Source organism: Chlorocebus sabaeus, chromosome 23, assembly GCF_047675955.1.
Source record: "Chlorocebus sabaeus isolate Y175 chromosome 23, mChlSab1.0.hap1, whole genome shotgun sequence".
Taxonomy (NCBI): domain Eukaryota; kingdom Metazoa; phylum Chordata; class Mammalia; order Primates; family Cercopithecidae; genus Chlorocebus; species Chlorocebus sabaeus.
In genome coordinates, this window is record NC_132926.1 from 35950460 (window position 1) to 35965491 (window position 15032).

Here is a 15032-nt window from a genome sequence, read left to right on the forward strand (position 1 = left end):
GTTTTATGTACAACACATGAAACTAGAAGTTTTCTTGTTGTAAAAATATATATACACACACAAATATAAAATATTCTAGACTTCCTGATGAATACATAATTAACACATATCCTTCACAGTATGGTTATGAAGGTAAAATGAAAACATTCAGGCTGGGTGCAATGGCTCAGGCCTGTAATCCCAACATTCTGAGAGGCTGAGGCAGGAGAATCACTTGAGCCCAGGAGTCCAAGACCAGCCTGGGCAACGTGGCAAAACCCTGTTGCTACAGAAAATACAAAAATTAGCCAGGTGTGGTGGTGCACGCCTGTAATTCCAGCTACTCTGGAGGCTGAGGTGGGAGGATGCTTGAGGCTGGGAGGCAGAGATTGCAGTCAGCCGATATCACACCACTGCACTCCAGCCTGGGTGACAGAATGAGACCCTGTCTCAAAGAAACAAAAAACAAACAAAAAATTCAGAATAACAGTAAGTAAAACCATTATGCAAGCAAAGTGATTATATAACCTAAAAAACACTATTCAAATCTAACTAATCTTGCTCTATAATTCTCAGGCCTTCACTGCCAGCCAGAAAGTTAAAAGATTTCAGCTCACTTGGGAGGCTGAGGCAAGAGCACACCTTGAGCCCAGGAGTTGGAGGTTGCAGCAAGCCATGATCATGCTACTGCACTCCAGCCTAGGCAACAGAGTGAGATCTTGTCTCCAAAAAAAAAAAGAGGCTTCAGCTCAAGAATATCATCACATTTCCAATAACTTTGTGAGATTAGTAAACAAAATAAAAATCAAGCACCAGTACCTTTACTTCCTTCTAGTTTTTATACTTAAAGTTCGTAATTCAGTAGCACAGGTGTTTTTGTTGTCACTATTAACACTGTCATGGGAAAGGCTGGTTCTTCAAACATTCATGTGCCTGGCCGGGTGCAGTGGCTCATGTCTGTAATCCTAGCACCTTGGGAGGCCGAGGCAGGTGGATCACCTGAGGTCAGGAGTTCAAGACCAGCCTGGCCAACATGGTGAAACCCTGTCTCTACTAAAAACACAAAAATTAGCCAGGCAAGGTGGTGGGCACCTGTAATCCCAGCTACTCGGGAGGCTGAGGCAGAAGAATCACTTGAACCCAGGAGGCAGAGGTTGCAGTGAGCTGAGATCATGCCATTGCATTCCAGCCTGGGCTACAGAGCGAGACTCCATCTCTAAATACATAAATAAATAGACAGACAGACAGACAGATAGACAGATAGTCAGTAAAGGCTGGGCATGGTGGCTCATATCCGTAATCCCAACACTTTGGGAGGCCAAGGCAGACTGCTTAAGTCCAGGAGTTTAAGAACAGCTTGGGCAATATAGCGAGACTCGGTCTCTACAAATAATATAAAAATTAGCCAGGCATGGTGGCACATGCCTGTAGTCCCAGCTACTCAGGAAGCTGAGGCAGGAGGATAGACTGAGCCTAGGAGGTCCAGGCTATAATGAGCCATGATCACACCACTGCCCTCCAGCCTGGGATACACAGTGAGACCATGTCTCAAAAAATAAAAAATTAAAGTAAGTAAAGATTTTTCTTAAGTAAAAAATAAGTTACATTTTGGAGAATTATGAACAGATAACCTTAGTAAGTCCAACTGCTAAATTCTAAAATATATATATATGTGTGCGTGTGTGTGTGTATATATATATATAGAGAGAGAGTGTGTAAACTTGAATTTGCTAAGATAATAGATCTTTTTTTTTGAGACAGAGTCTTGCCTGTGGCCCAGGCTGGAGTGCAGTGGCTCAATCTCAGCTCATTGCAACCTCCACCTCCCGGGTTCACGCCATTCTCCTGCCTCAGTCTCCTGAATAGCTGGGACTACAGGTGCCCACCACCACGCCCAGATAGTTTTTCGTATTTTTTAGTAGAGATGGGGCTTCACCATGTTAACCAGGATGGTCTCGATATCCTGACCTCGTGATCCGACCGCCTCGGGCTGCCAAAGCGCTGGGATTACAGGCATGAGCCACTGTGCCTGGCCTAAGAAAGCAGATCTTAGGTGTTCTCGCCACACAAAAAAAGATAGCTATATGAGATGACTATGTTAATTAGCTTTTGATATATATGCACATTTCAGCATTTGTATGTATATCAAAACATCACACCTTAAATGCATACAATTTTTATTAACAAAATTTTAAATTAAAAACAAAAATAGTGAACATATAGCCTTTCTATCTTCAAAAAATATTATGGTCGAGTGTGGTGGCTCACGCCCATAATTCCACACTTCGGGAGGCCAAGTGTGGGGATCGCTTGAGTCCAGGAGTTTCAGACTATGGCAAAACCCATTTCTACAAAAAATTAACCAGGTATGGTGACATGCGCCTGTGGTCCCAGCTACCCAGGAGGCCGTGGTGGGAGAATCACGTGAGCCCAAGAGGCAGAGTGTGCAGTGAGCCAAGATTGTGCCACTGCATTCCAGCATGGGCAACAGAGCAAGACTGTCTCAAAAAATAAAATAAAATAAAAATTACACATGCCAGCAGGGCGCAGTGGCTCACCCCTGCAGTCCCAGCGCTTTGGAAGGCCGAGACAGGAGGATCAAGAGGTCAGGAGTTCAAGACCAGCCTTACCAAAATGGTGAAACCTCATCTCTACTAAAAACACAAAAATTAGCCAGGCGTGGTGGTATGCGCCTGTAATCCCAGCTACTCGGGAGACTGAGACAGGAGACTCACTTGAACCCGGGAGGCAGCGGTTGCAGTGAGCAGAGATCACGCCGCTGCACTCCAACCTGGGTGAAAGAGCGAGACTGTCTCAAAAAAAAAAAAAAAATACACATGCCACGCTTACCCTGATTATTCTATAAACACCTTAAAAAACAGATGTGTAAGGCCGGGCGCGGTGGCTCACGCTTGTAATCCCAGCACTTTGGGAGGCCGAGGCGGGCGGATCACAAGGTCAGGAGATCGAGACCATGGTGAAACCCCGCCTCTACTAAAAATACAAAAAAATTAGCCGGGCGCGGTGGCGGGCACCTGTAGTCCCAGCTACTCAGGAGGCTGAGGCAGGAGAGACTCTGTCTCAAAAAAAAAAAACAGATGTGTAGTCCAACTTAATTTCACCCCTGGGAACAGTAAGAAATTTTTGATCACTGTAGTTCTAGTCAACACTCATATGGAGGAGAGAAGGGGAAAAAATTATATTTCCACCTTTATGTAGAAAGTTTAGTTCTTGGATAAGGGTAGTCTAACACAGAAGAGAAAGGCTTAGAAAAATAAGAATGGCACAAAATGGCAATGTTATTTTCTCTGGTGTTATAGGAATCTTCAAGGAGTCTAATGATCTGATAGATTTAGTGCTGGGTATGGATAATAAGGTTTCTACATGTGAGGAATGGGCAAAACATTCAGATACTGGATAACTGAAATGGGTTTAAGAAACCCAGATATTGGCTGGGTGCAGTGGCTCATGCTTGTAATCCCAGCAGTTTGGGAGGCTGAGGCAGGAGGATCACCTGAGGTCAGGAGTTCGAGATCAGCCTGGCCAACATGGTGAAGCCCCGTGTCTACTAAAAATACAGAAATTAGCCAGGTGTGGTGGCATGCACCTGTAATCCCAGCTACTTGGGAGGCTGAGGCAGGAGAACTGCTTGAGCCTGGGAGGCGGAGGTTGCAGTGAGCCGAGATCATGCCACTGCACTCCAGCCTGAGCGACAGAGTGCAACTCAAGTCTCAAAAAAAAAAAAAAAAAAAGAAAGAAAAAAGAAGAAGAAAAGAAAATAAACCCAGATATATTTTACATATATTTAGTATTCAGACTCTTAAAAACACACATTTTGATATGATAGTTTTAAAAATCAAGATGAATATACAGAAAAGTAAAATAGAGTAGAAAAGGTTAGACTTCAGGAGAAGAGAATGATCACAGATTCTAAACATTTGTTTAATGTGAGGAAACAAATGATTGTCAATAACTGACAGAAATCTGCACCAAATACAACAGCATGTTTACAGCCAAAGGAATAAGACCATTTAAATTTAACAGCTCCTAACATGTATCCATAAAGTATGCTCTTAAGAAAATTACAAGTCTAAAATAATAAGCCACACAAATTGAATAGTGAAACTTAAATACATTGGGGAGTTTTGTGCTTTAATTTTCTAGACCTTCATAATTATTCTTATTCTTTCACCCATTGATTCCTCACTATATGATCTCTAAAACACAGCCATGATAGTGTAGCTACAGTATCAATGCTAACTACTCAACAAGACTTCCAGAAGTATGTCACAAAAATCTGAGTACAACTAAGACTCTTGAGAATATAATACAAGTGCGATATCACCTCCCTTTCCTGAAAATTCATCACTTCCTTCTTCTCATACCCAGGAAGAGTACTTAAAATCTTTTAGCTACTTTATTTGGAACCAAAGCTTATGGGAATCCACTACTGCTTGACTATAAAAACAAGCATATTTGGGGATGAAAGAGATTGTAAAATTTGGGATCCATGACTATGCTAAATAAACATGTCTCTAGACAAAAAGGGACTTCTATTATAACATGGAGATTAGAAAAGACAATAATGCCCATTTTAAATTACCATTCTACTATAGATTTGTAAATCTGTAAAGATAAATTAAGTGATCCATTTAAGATCAGGCAGACAGCACATCTGTGGAACTAAAAATCAGCTGCAATTCCACACAAGTAAAATCTGTTTCACAAGCATGTCTTTTTCTAATGTATATCTGCAAGAAAAATTAACATATCTTAAGTATCAACCAACGGTTACCTTTTAAAGAATCAACAAAAGAAATTTTCTAAAGGTTAATGTTACTTACAAATAGGACTCCTTAAAATTCACACCTTGCATAATAACGTTTTAAGAACACATCTCAATTATCTTTTAAGTTATTTTAAAAAGTCAACAAATTTTTATCAGAGTAAGCTAATAGAAACATTCCCCTAAAAATGCCTCATCTGTAAAAATCTCAAATTTGTCTTTTTCCCCTTTTAATGAAATCTCTATTGCACGTATATTACACAACTGCTGAGCCAGTACATAAGCTTCACAGAAAATTTCAGACATACAATCATAAAATCAAAGAGTAAGGTCCTATATCTTTGGCCCCAAGCCAAAAAACACTACTGAAAAACCATTATCATTTACTTGCTTTAGGAAGAAAGCCAAGACTACTTAGACCTTTTCCACTTTCAGAAAAATTTACATGTTTCTGAATATGGATCTAATTTTAAGTTCCATCTTAATGTGCTCTTTCTTTCAGAGGTGAAATAGCTAATACATGTGCTTCTGAGCCACAGGTAAAAAAAATTATATCTCCTGATCTCAATGTGTATCAACAGTCATTAAAAATATCCATATTCTCGGTGGGGCGTGGTGGTTCATGCTTGTAATCCCAACACTTTGGGAGGCTGAGGCAGGTGGATCACCTGAGGTCGGGAGTTCGAGACCAGCCTGACCAACATGGAGAAACCCCATCTCTACTAAAAATACAAAATTAGCTGGGCGTGGTGGTACATGCCTGTAATCCCAGCTACTCGGGAGGTTGAGGCAGAAGAATCGCTTGAACCCGGGAGGCAGTGGTTGTGGTGAGCTGAGATTGCGCCATTGCATTCTAGCCTCGGCAACAAAAGCGAAACTCCGTTTCAAAAAAAAAATTTTAAAAATCCATATTCTCTGACCAGTAGTTACACTTATGAGAAACCAGACTAAGGAAATAAAGGCAAATATAGAAAATACTACTGGCACCTAAAGCTACACACACATAAAATGTATTTATTATATAAAAACAGCATTACTTTTTAACAAAAAAAATAGTGCCAAGGTAACCATTCTCTTATTGTTGGATGTTTGTGAAATATTAGACATCCAAAGTGATGGTTATTAGCTGGGCATGGTGGTAGGCGCTTGTAATCCCAGCTACTCAGGAGGCTGAGGCAGGAGTATCGCTTGAATCCATCCAGGAGACAGAGGTTGCAGTGAACTGAGATCATGCCACTGCACTCCAGACTGAGCAACAAAGCAAGACTCCATCTCAAAAAATATATATGTAATATAATATAATACAATATAATAAACAAATGTTTTTTTTTAAAATCATGGTTATGGCCAGGCATAGTGGCTCATGCCTGTAATCCCAGCACTTCAGGAGGCTGAGGTGGGAGGATAGCTTCAGCTCAGGAGTTCAAGACCAGTCTGGGCAACACAGTGAGACCCCCATCTCTAAAAAAACAAAATTAAAAAATTAGCCTGGTATGGCAGCATGCGCCTATAGTCCCAGCTACTCAGGAGGCTGAAGCGGGAGGACTGTACGATCCTGGAAGGCTGAGGCTACAGTGAGCTATGACCATGCCACTGGATCCTGGAAGGTTGAGGCTACAGTGAGCTATGACCACGTCACTGCACTCCAGCCTGGATGACAGAGCAAAACCCTGTCTTGATAAAAAAACAAGGGCCGGGCGGGGTGGCTAACGCCTGTAATCCCAGCACTTTGGGAGGACGAGGCAGGCAGATCATGAGGTCAAGAGTTCGAGACCAGCCTGGCCAACATGGTGAGACCCCGTCTCTACTAAGAATGCAAAAATTAGCCAGGCGTGGCGGCACATGCCTGTAATCCCAGTTACTTGGGAGGCTGAGGCAGGAGAATCGCTTGAAACCGGGAGGCAGAGGTTGCAGTGAGTCGAGATCACACCACTGCACTCCAGCCTGGGCGACAGAGCAAGACTCCACCTCAGGGGTGGGGGGAACAACAAAAAACAAAAAAACCAAAGTGACGGTTATAAAAGCAACATATACATGTGAAAAATGCTTCTAATGTAATGTCAAAGAAATCAGAATTTTACAATGAGCTTGACTGTAGCTACATAAAAATTTATACACAGAAGAGAAACTGAAAATAAATACTAATAATTTTGTTTTCTCTATTTTCTATATTGTCATAATGCAATAATACTTTTATTTTTATTTTAAAAGAATGAAAGTAAATTTTTTAAAACAGTCTGACTCTGAGATCTGTGTTCAGATTATTCCTTTGATAAGACCATACTGGGCCAGGCCCGGGGGCTCACACCTGTAATCCCAGGGGCGGATCACCTGAGGTCAGGAGTTCGTGACTAGACTAGCCTGACCAATATGGAGAAACCCCGTCTCTACTAAAAATACAAAGTTAGCCAGGCGTGGTGGCGCATGCCTGTAATCTCAGCTACTCAGGAGGTTGAGGCAGCAAAATCGCTTGAACCCAGGAGGCGGAGGTTGCAGTGAGCCGAGATCATGCCATTGCACTCCAGTCTGGGCAACAAGAGCGAAACTCCTCTCAAAAGAAAAAAAAAAAAAAAAGACAGGACCATACTGGACAACGTAAGTAAAAATGGAGTTGACTTTCACGTTTGTTAATACCTATTAAAGATATACATGTATTGGTACTTTCAAATGAAAACTTTCTGTCTTAGTCTGTTTGGGCTACTATAACAGAATACCTTAGACTAGGCAATTTAGTATTTATTTATTTTTTGAGACAGGGTCTCATTCTGTTACCCAGGATGGAGCACAGTGGCGTGATCATGGCTCACTGCAGCCTCAACGTCCCAGGCTCAAGTGATCCTCCCACCTTAGCCTCCCAAGTAGGTGGGACTACAAGCGTGCACCACCATGCCCGACTAAGGCTATTTTTTTTACTTTTTTGTAAAGGCCGAGTTTTGCCCCGTTGTCCAGGCTAGTCTCGAATTCCTGGACTCAAGTGATCCACCCACCTCAGCCTCCCAAAGTGCTGGGATGACAGGCACGAGCCCACAGTTCCCAGCCAACTAGGTAATTTATAAACAGAAATGTGTTGCTCACAATTCTGCAGGCTGCGAAGTTCAAGATTAAAGCATCAGCAAACTTGGAGTCTAGTGAGGGCCCATTTCTCATAGATTGTACCTTCTATGTCCTCTCATGGTAACAAGCAGGCTCCTTACATTTTATTTTTTTTTTGAGATGTCCAACATGAATTTTGGGGGGACAACAACATTCAGACCATAGTACTTTCATCTTCCTTTTAAGTAATTAGGGGCTTTCATGAATGAACATGATGTGGAAGAAATAACCCTAGGTTTATTTGGGAGGAAAATATATACATACATTCATCAGTTGCAAATACCATTTGGGTATTTGGACGATAGCTCCTAGTATAGTAACCACCAGCTAAATATATGCACAAAATTAGACTACTAAAAACTTCTTTCTTTTCTAATTGTCAATTACCTATATATACATATGAGAATGTTCATTCATTTAAACATATACTGAATGTTTACTAAGTGCCAAGCATATTGCTTGGTAATGGAATTACTCTGAACAAAACAGACCTTGCCCTGCACTCCCATGGCCAAGAGGTAGACATGCAAACAAATAATTACAGTACAAAATAACAAATTGTATAAAAAGATATTAATAAGGAAGTAAGTAGCAACATTGTGAGAGGATAAGAGAAGACAGTGGCAAGAAACATAGGACTATAAAAGCAACTTCTGGCTTCTAGCCTATAGTTATCGGGCCAGGAAGGATGAAGTCAGACATCTTTAAAAGGCAGACCAAAGGACATAAGAATAAATACGTTCTTAAGTTAGTGGACTAAAACTTGCCAAGAAGTCTTCTGGCCAAAGTTCTTTTCTATGAAATCGTGAATGGTATCCTTAAGTCCTACAGCACTTTAGAGGCACACTAACTCTCTGAAGTCACTAAGTACACTTAGAAAATTACCAATTCTTCCCAAACTTAAGAATATACCTCAAAATACTTATTTAACCCATAGTTTATTTACCAGGTGGTCAGGTCTAACAATTGCTAGATGATTATTTTTCCTCCCATTTGGGTAACTGCAGAGATTACTATCCAGAGTTCAATTTGGTAAGGACTGCCAACATAAAGCAACATGTAAACTCTAGAGTTCAACCAAAGTATACGCATCATGATCACTGAACCCATAAATATGAACCAATGAAATAAACTTATTCTATTAACCTTATTGCTGCCTTTTCTATCACACTCCAAGCTGACAACATATTCAGTCTCCTACTGCACTTTAAAAGACTGATATGGCCATAACTCACAAAAACCGCACATCAAGTCTATGACTTTGACTAGCAGTTCCTGTTGCTACCTATAGCACCTGCAATGAGACTCTAGATCTACCTTGTAATAGACTATTATTATTTAAGTGGCAGTGGTGTTTAACAGTAATAAGCAAAATACTTTTGCAGACAGTTTCATGTATTTTCATATTCCAAAAACCATAAAATGTTGTTTATATTTATAGAATGATTCAAAGGTCCACAAACCACTTAGTCTACATTTTTAATACTCATAACACACTTGGTGAAGTAGGTAAAAGGCAAATAAAATTTAATTCTGTTTAACAGAAAAAGGTAGACAATTTCTCCTGTCACAGAGTGAATCAGAAATAGATATGGAACTAGAAATTAAATGCCCTGATTCATACAACGTCTATTAAAGTAAGATAGACAGATGCAAATTGTCCAAAGAGTTTACAAATTCCACCATGCTTTTTAAAACATACACCAAGAGAAAGTTTTACACTAAGCCAAACAAGCAGCAGTGAATAATACATATTTATACATTTTATATAATATAAATAAAACATTCCCCATTAAATACAACATGTTTTGATAGGAATGCAGGTTACTGAAAAATGCTTGCCTGATCTTTTTTTAAACTTGCAGAAATTTATTTAGTGATGCACTTATCTCCTGAATTTAGTAGAACCGTACTTTAAAGGGGTTCACATACTTACAATGAGCAGTTATTTCTGACAGAAAGAAACCATAACATCTCTAAATTGTGCATAATCCCTACACAGTCTCTATGACTAGGATATCTAGGATATTTTGAAAGTGAGGAAAGATGAAAGCCCCAAACAAGAACAGAGTCTAGTTTACTCATACAGCTGTAGGGAAAGAGAAAAACTTCTTGACTGAGATATTGGTTTCCCTCCCTTTTACTGCACTGCCAACAAAAATGGTGGTACTAGTTTATTCCAGCCAGTTAAGGTGTCGTTTCTTCCTGTCTCCCTCCTGTCTTTCCTCTAACAAAAGTAACAGATGTGTTTGCTACCTACAAAGGGAATGGAAGATGACAGTTATAAGATCTACTAGCCCATGACATTACTAACTAGTCCATAAGGAATAATCAACTGTAAACTAGATTGGTTTAGAAATACCTCCTGTTAGGCCGGGTGCGGCGGCTCACGCCTGTAATCCCAGCACTTTGGGAGCCAGGTCACCTGAGGTCAGGAGTTCAAGACCAGCCTGACCAACACGGTGAAACCCCATCTCTACCAAAAATACAAAAATTAGCCAGGCAAGGTGGTGCATGCCTGTAATCCCAGATACTTGGGAGGTTGAGGCAGGAGAATCGCTTGAACCCCGGAGACGGAGGCTGCAGTGAGCCAAGATCGTGCCACTGCACTCCAGCCTTGGCAACCGAGACTCTGTCTTGAAAAAAAAAAAAAAGAAATACCTCCTGTTATATGCACATGTTTCACTAAGGACAAGATGTAACATTTTAAAAATCCCCCAGGAATTGGAAGCTTTTATAAATTTAATTTACTGTAAACTAAGTTAAATAAGAAAATGTGATAGAAAATCATGTGCACACAGGCCGGGCGCAGTGGCTCATGCCTGTAATCCCAGCGCTTTGGGAGGCCGAGGCAGACGGATCACAAGGTCAGGAGTTCAAAACCAGCCTGGCCAACATAGTGAAACCCCCTCTCTACTAAAAAACACAAAAAATTAGCCAGGCATGGTGGCGGGCACCTGTAATCCCAGCTACTCAGGAGGCTGAAGCAGGAGAATCACTTGAACCCGGCAGGCGGAGGTTGCAGTGAGCGCCACCGCACTCCAGCCTGGGTGACAGTGTGAGACTCCATCTCAAAAACAAAAGCAAAAGGAAAAAAAAAAATCATGTGCACAGCCATAGTTTTGATTCCAACCTAGCCAGTGCAACTATACTATCTCAAAGCCTAGCAACTGCTCTGAAATGCAATGTTGTAGCAACATGCCAATCTGCCATGAAAATTTTCTTGAATCTGGAATATGCAAAAAAGTAAATTTACAAACACAGCCCACTTTAGCATATCATTTATTACATTTTAGGATATCTAAACAAACAAAAAATCTCCCATGATGACATACTAAGGATAAAAATATACATGGTATCTGCATTTACTTTATTATTATTAATATCTCCATTCAAAACCGTTACTTAGGCGAGTTAAAAGTAAGTATTTTAGGCCAGGTGCAGCGGCTCATGCCTGTAATCCCAGCATTCTGGGAGGCTGAGGCGGGTGGATCGCCTGAGGTCAAGAACTGGAGACCAACCTGGCCAACACGGTGAAACCCCCGTCTCTACTAAAAATACAAAAAATTACCCAGGCATGGTGGCAAGTGCCTGTAAGCCCAGCTACTAGTGAGGCTGGGGTAGGAGAATTGCTTGAACCCAGAAGGCAGAGGTTGCAGTGACCTGAGATTGCACCACCAAACTCCAGCCTGGGCAACAAAAGCGAAACGCCATCTCAAATAAACAAACAAACAAATAAATAAATATTTTAGCCTTTTTTTTTTTACCCTAAATAACAAAAATTAAAAAAAAAAAAAATAAGCATGTGAACTTTAAGTTGAATATATAACTCAAAAGGAGAAACTAAACTCAAGTAATCATTTTGAAAGATAATTTTTACTCATGAAAATTACAGAATGATCATACTTAGGAGTCTAAGTAGCTTTAGAAAAAAAAAAAAGCCTAAGCAAGATGAAGCTCCCACTCAGACTAACTTTCAACATTAAGGGGGGAAAAAAGAAACCAAAAAGCACTACTCAGAGTAAAACATCTTAGGGAGCTTTAAAAAAAAAAAAAAAGAAAAGAAAAGAAAAAGCAAGTAACTACAAGGCTAAAAGTTGTTACCTTCTATCCAAGACATAAAATAAAATGTATGTTTAATACTTCTTAAAAGGATATCTACTAACAAAATTAAACTTGTATGGAAAGTAGGTTTTTTTTTAAAGGCATCAGAGCAGCAGGAATACAAAATAAAGAGATGTATTTTTTCTTTTTTAATCTTAACATGAACAACGCTTTTCTTATTTTTATTATTTTGAGATGGAGTCTGGCTCTGTCGCCCAGGCTGGAGTGCAGTGGCACCATCTTGGATCACTGAAACCTACGCCTCCTGGGATTCAAGTGATTCTTCTGCCTCAGCCTCCCCAGTAGCTGGGACTACAGACACGCCCCACCACGCCTGGCTAATTTTTACATTTTCTGTAGAGACGGGGTTTCACCATATTGGCCAGGCTGGTCTCGAACTCCTGACCTCATGATCCGCCCACCTGGGCTTCCCAAAGTATTGGGATTACGGGCGTGAGCCACGGTGCCCGGCCACATGAAGAACACTTTAAACATAAAGGTATTTTTCTTTTTTCAACCTTTTCTCATATAGGGTCAATTTCACTACATCCATTTTATTTCCCACCTTCACCACAAACCATTTCCATCTTTGTGCCCAAAACTTCACTGTAGGGGTGAAAAAACCCCTATTCAAGAGACCTATATTCTTCTAAAAAACCTTCGAGTGTGTTCAGAAGTCATTTTCACTGAAAGATTAACAGGGAAGTAGCTCGACACTGTCCCCCAAAAGCTCCTTTATCATGCCTCCACATCTCCCAAACTACTCCCTGTCTTCACCTCTGAAAAACACTCAATTTTCCACTAATGCAGTCTGACCTAATGAGTCGAAGCCTGCACATCTCTTCTTCTATCCCTTTCTTTCAAGCAGAAAGCCCTAACCTTCAATAAGAGAATAAGCAGAAGCAAGGAGGAGGCAGAACATTATCCTTTCCTTTCCAGTAACTAGCCATACCCCATTCCCCCAAATAAACACTCCACAACCCTAGCCTTTAAAATGGTTATCAAACATGGCCAGGTCCAGTGGCTCACGCCTGTAATCCCAGCACTTTGGAAGGCCAAGGCGAGCGGATCACCTGAGGTCAGGAGTTCGAGACCACCCTGGCCAACATGTCTCTACTAAAAACACAAAAAATTAGCTGGGCGTGCTGGCGCGCGCCTGTAGTCCCAGCTACTCGGGAGGCTGAGGCAGAAGAATCGCTTGAACCCGGGAGGTGGAGGTTGCAGTGAGCCGAGATCGAGCCACTGCACTCCAGCCTAGGAGACAGAGTGAGGCATTGTTTCGAAAAAAAAGGTTATAAAACAAACAAAATGTTGATACCTCTATGACCTCTTTCAAGCCTCCCAAGAACATTTCTACTAACACTACCCAAAATATTTTTAAAAGACCGGTCTCATTCTTTTGAGTCCCTCATCCTACACCCCAATTATCTTCAGGTGTCCTCTCAATCTTACAAAAACATTTACAAAACTACCCTCTCAATCGCACAAGAATATTTACAAATCTCTTAATTCTTTCTACCGCTCCTTTTATTCCTCCAACACCTGTATCTAAAAATCCCTATATGCTGTCAGGTACACTCCTCCACCAATAAATGCTGCATACCAGTGTAGCCCTTTGGACCCTCAACTAAACTTACAAAAACCTATTTTTTCCAACCTTCATGTATCTAAAAATCATCAGTTCCCCTAGCACTATCGAGTCCTCAATAATACTTTAAAATCCCTTAATATCCTTGCTACCACACATCACCTCCCCAATAATTTCTAAAACCCTTCAAATTCCACACATCCTTTCCATCTACTCCATAGTATTTTTCAAATCCTCCAATATTCTTGATCCCTTAGAACTCACCAATAATCGCTATATAGTTTCAATGTCCCTGCTACCCGCTTCTGCCCTCATATTTCGAAAATGCCCTCGATATTTTGCTTGTAGACCTTTCAGTCCCATAATAATGTTTATCAAACCCTTGATGATATTCTGCTATTCCCCTCGACATCCCAATATTCACATTTCAAAAATTCCTCAAGAGCCCTGCTACCCCTCTCTCAGTTCTCAAACAGCAATGTTTTAAATTCCCTTACTGCCCCTGCTACCCCTTCCAACACCCCGATATTTGCGTTTGAAAAGCCCTCGCTGTCCTTGCCTGCCTCCCCAGTCCCACATCCACGGTGCCTCTCCGTCCCCAGCGCTCCTCTTCCACCCTCAGCCCCACCACAATGGTGATAGTACTACAGGGAAGGCGTCGCCGGGACCTCCCGGCCGCGGCCCCTCAGCGCCGCCCCCCACGCCGCCTCCCCTCCCCCACGCCCCCGCGGGCCCCCAACGCCCACGTTCGCCGGCCCCGGCCCAGCCCGGCTCACTCACATCGGCTCCAGTAACTTGGCCAGCCAGGACTTGAGGGCATCCACATCCTCTATGAGCATGGTGCAGGGAAGGCGGGCTCGGCCGCCGCTCTTCTTCAGGCCTGCCGTGGGTCTCCACTACGCCGCCTCCTCACGTTCCCTTCACAGCTCCCGGTGCCCCAGCCCACCGGGCATCTTAGGAGACTTCAACCTACTCCCCCGGCCGGGGCCTAACAGGAACTAACCCAAGAGCCCTCACTCAACCTAGCCCGAAGGTTGAGGTGGGCGGGAGACAGTGCCGAGCGGCAGGCCTGAGAACCAATAAGAGAGAGAGGGCCCTGAGGGCAAGACCAATGAAAAGGCTCGCTCGCCCCGCCGGCAGGCCGTACCCAGTCAGGGAGGAGAGATATAGCAAGGTAGGTGGAGAGCTTACGTGAACTCCTGGTGCAAGATGGTATCTTGGAAAAGGTGCTTTGCCTCTTAAAGGGGCAGCGGCGCCTTTTTTTGACCACGCCGCCGCCCGCCGCGGAATACTGGTGTCTGCTGCTGGGAGTGCCTGGGGGAACCCGGCGAGCCCCTTAGCCTGGTTCCTTCCTCTCGTTTTTCCTGGAAACACACACTCGTGTCCCGAAATGACTCAGCTGTAGTAAATCTGCAACACAACGTGCAATACGTTCACGTTCGACACATTGCACAGAATGCAAAATTTTACTTTTTTTCTTTA

The 15032-nt window shown here is 42.1% G+C and overlaps 1 protein-coding gene across 2 annotated transcripts in view; it reads right to left on the reverse strand.

The window, feature by feature from the left end:
* Positions 1-14563, reverse strand: part of RBM27 (RNA binding motif protein 27) — an 85431-nt gene extending 70868 nt beyond the window's left edge. For both annotated transcript variants that reach the window (XM_008014847.3, XM_008014849.3), the window contains exon 1: positions 14331-14563. In XM_008014847.3, the coding sequence (XP_008013038.1) occupies positions 14331-14389 (59 nt within the window). In that variant the 5' untranslated portion in view covers positions 14390-14563. The remainder of the gene's footprint in view (positions 1-14330) is intronic.
* Between the last annotated feature and the right edge of the window lie 469 nt (positions 14564-15032).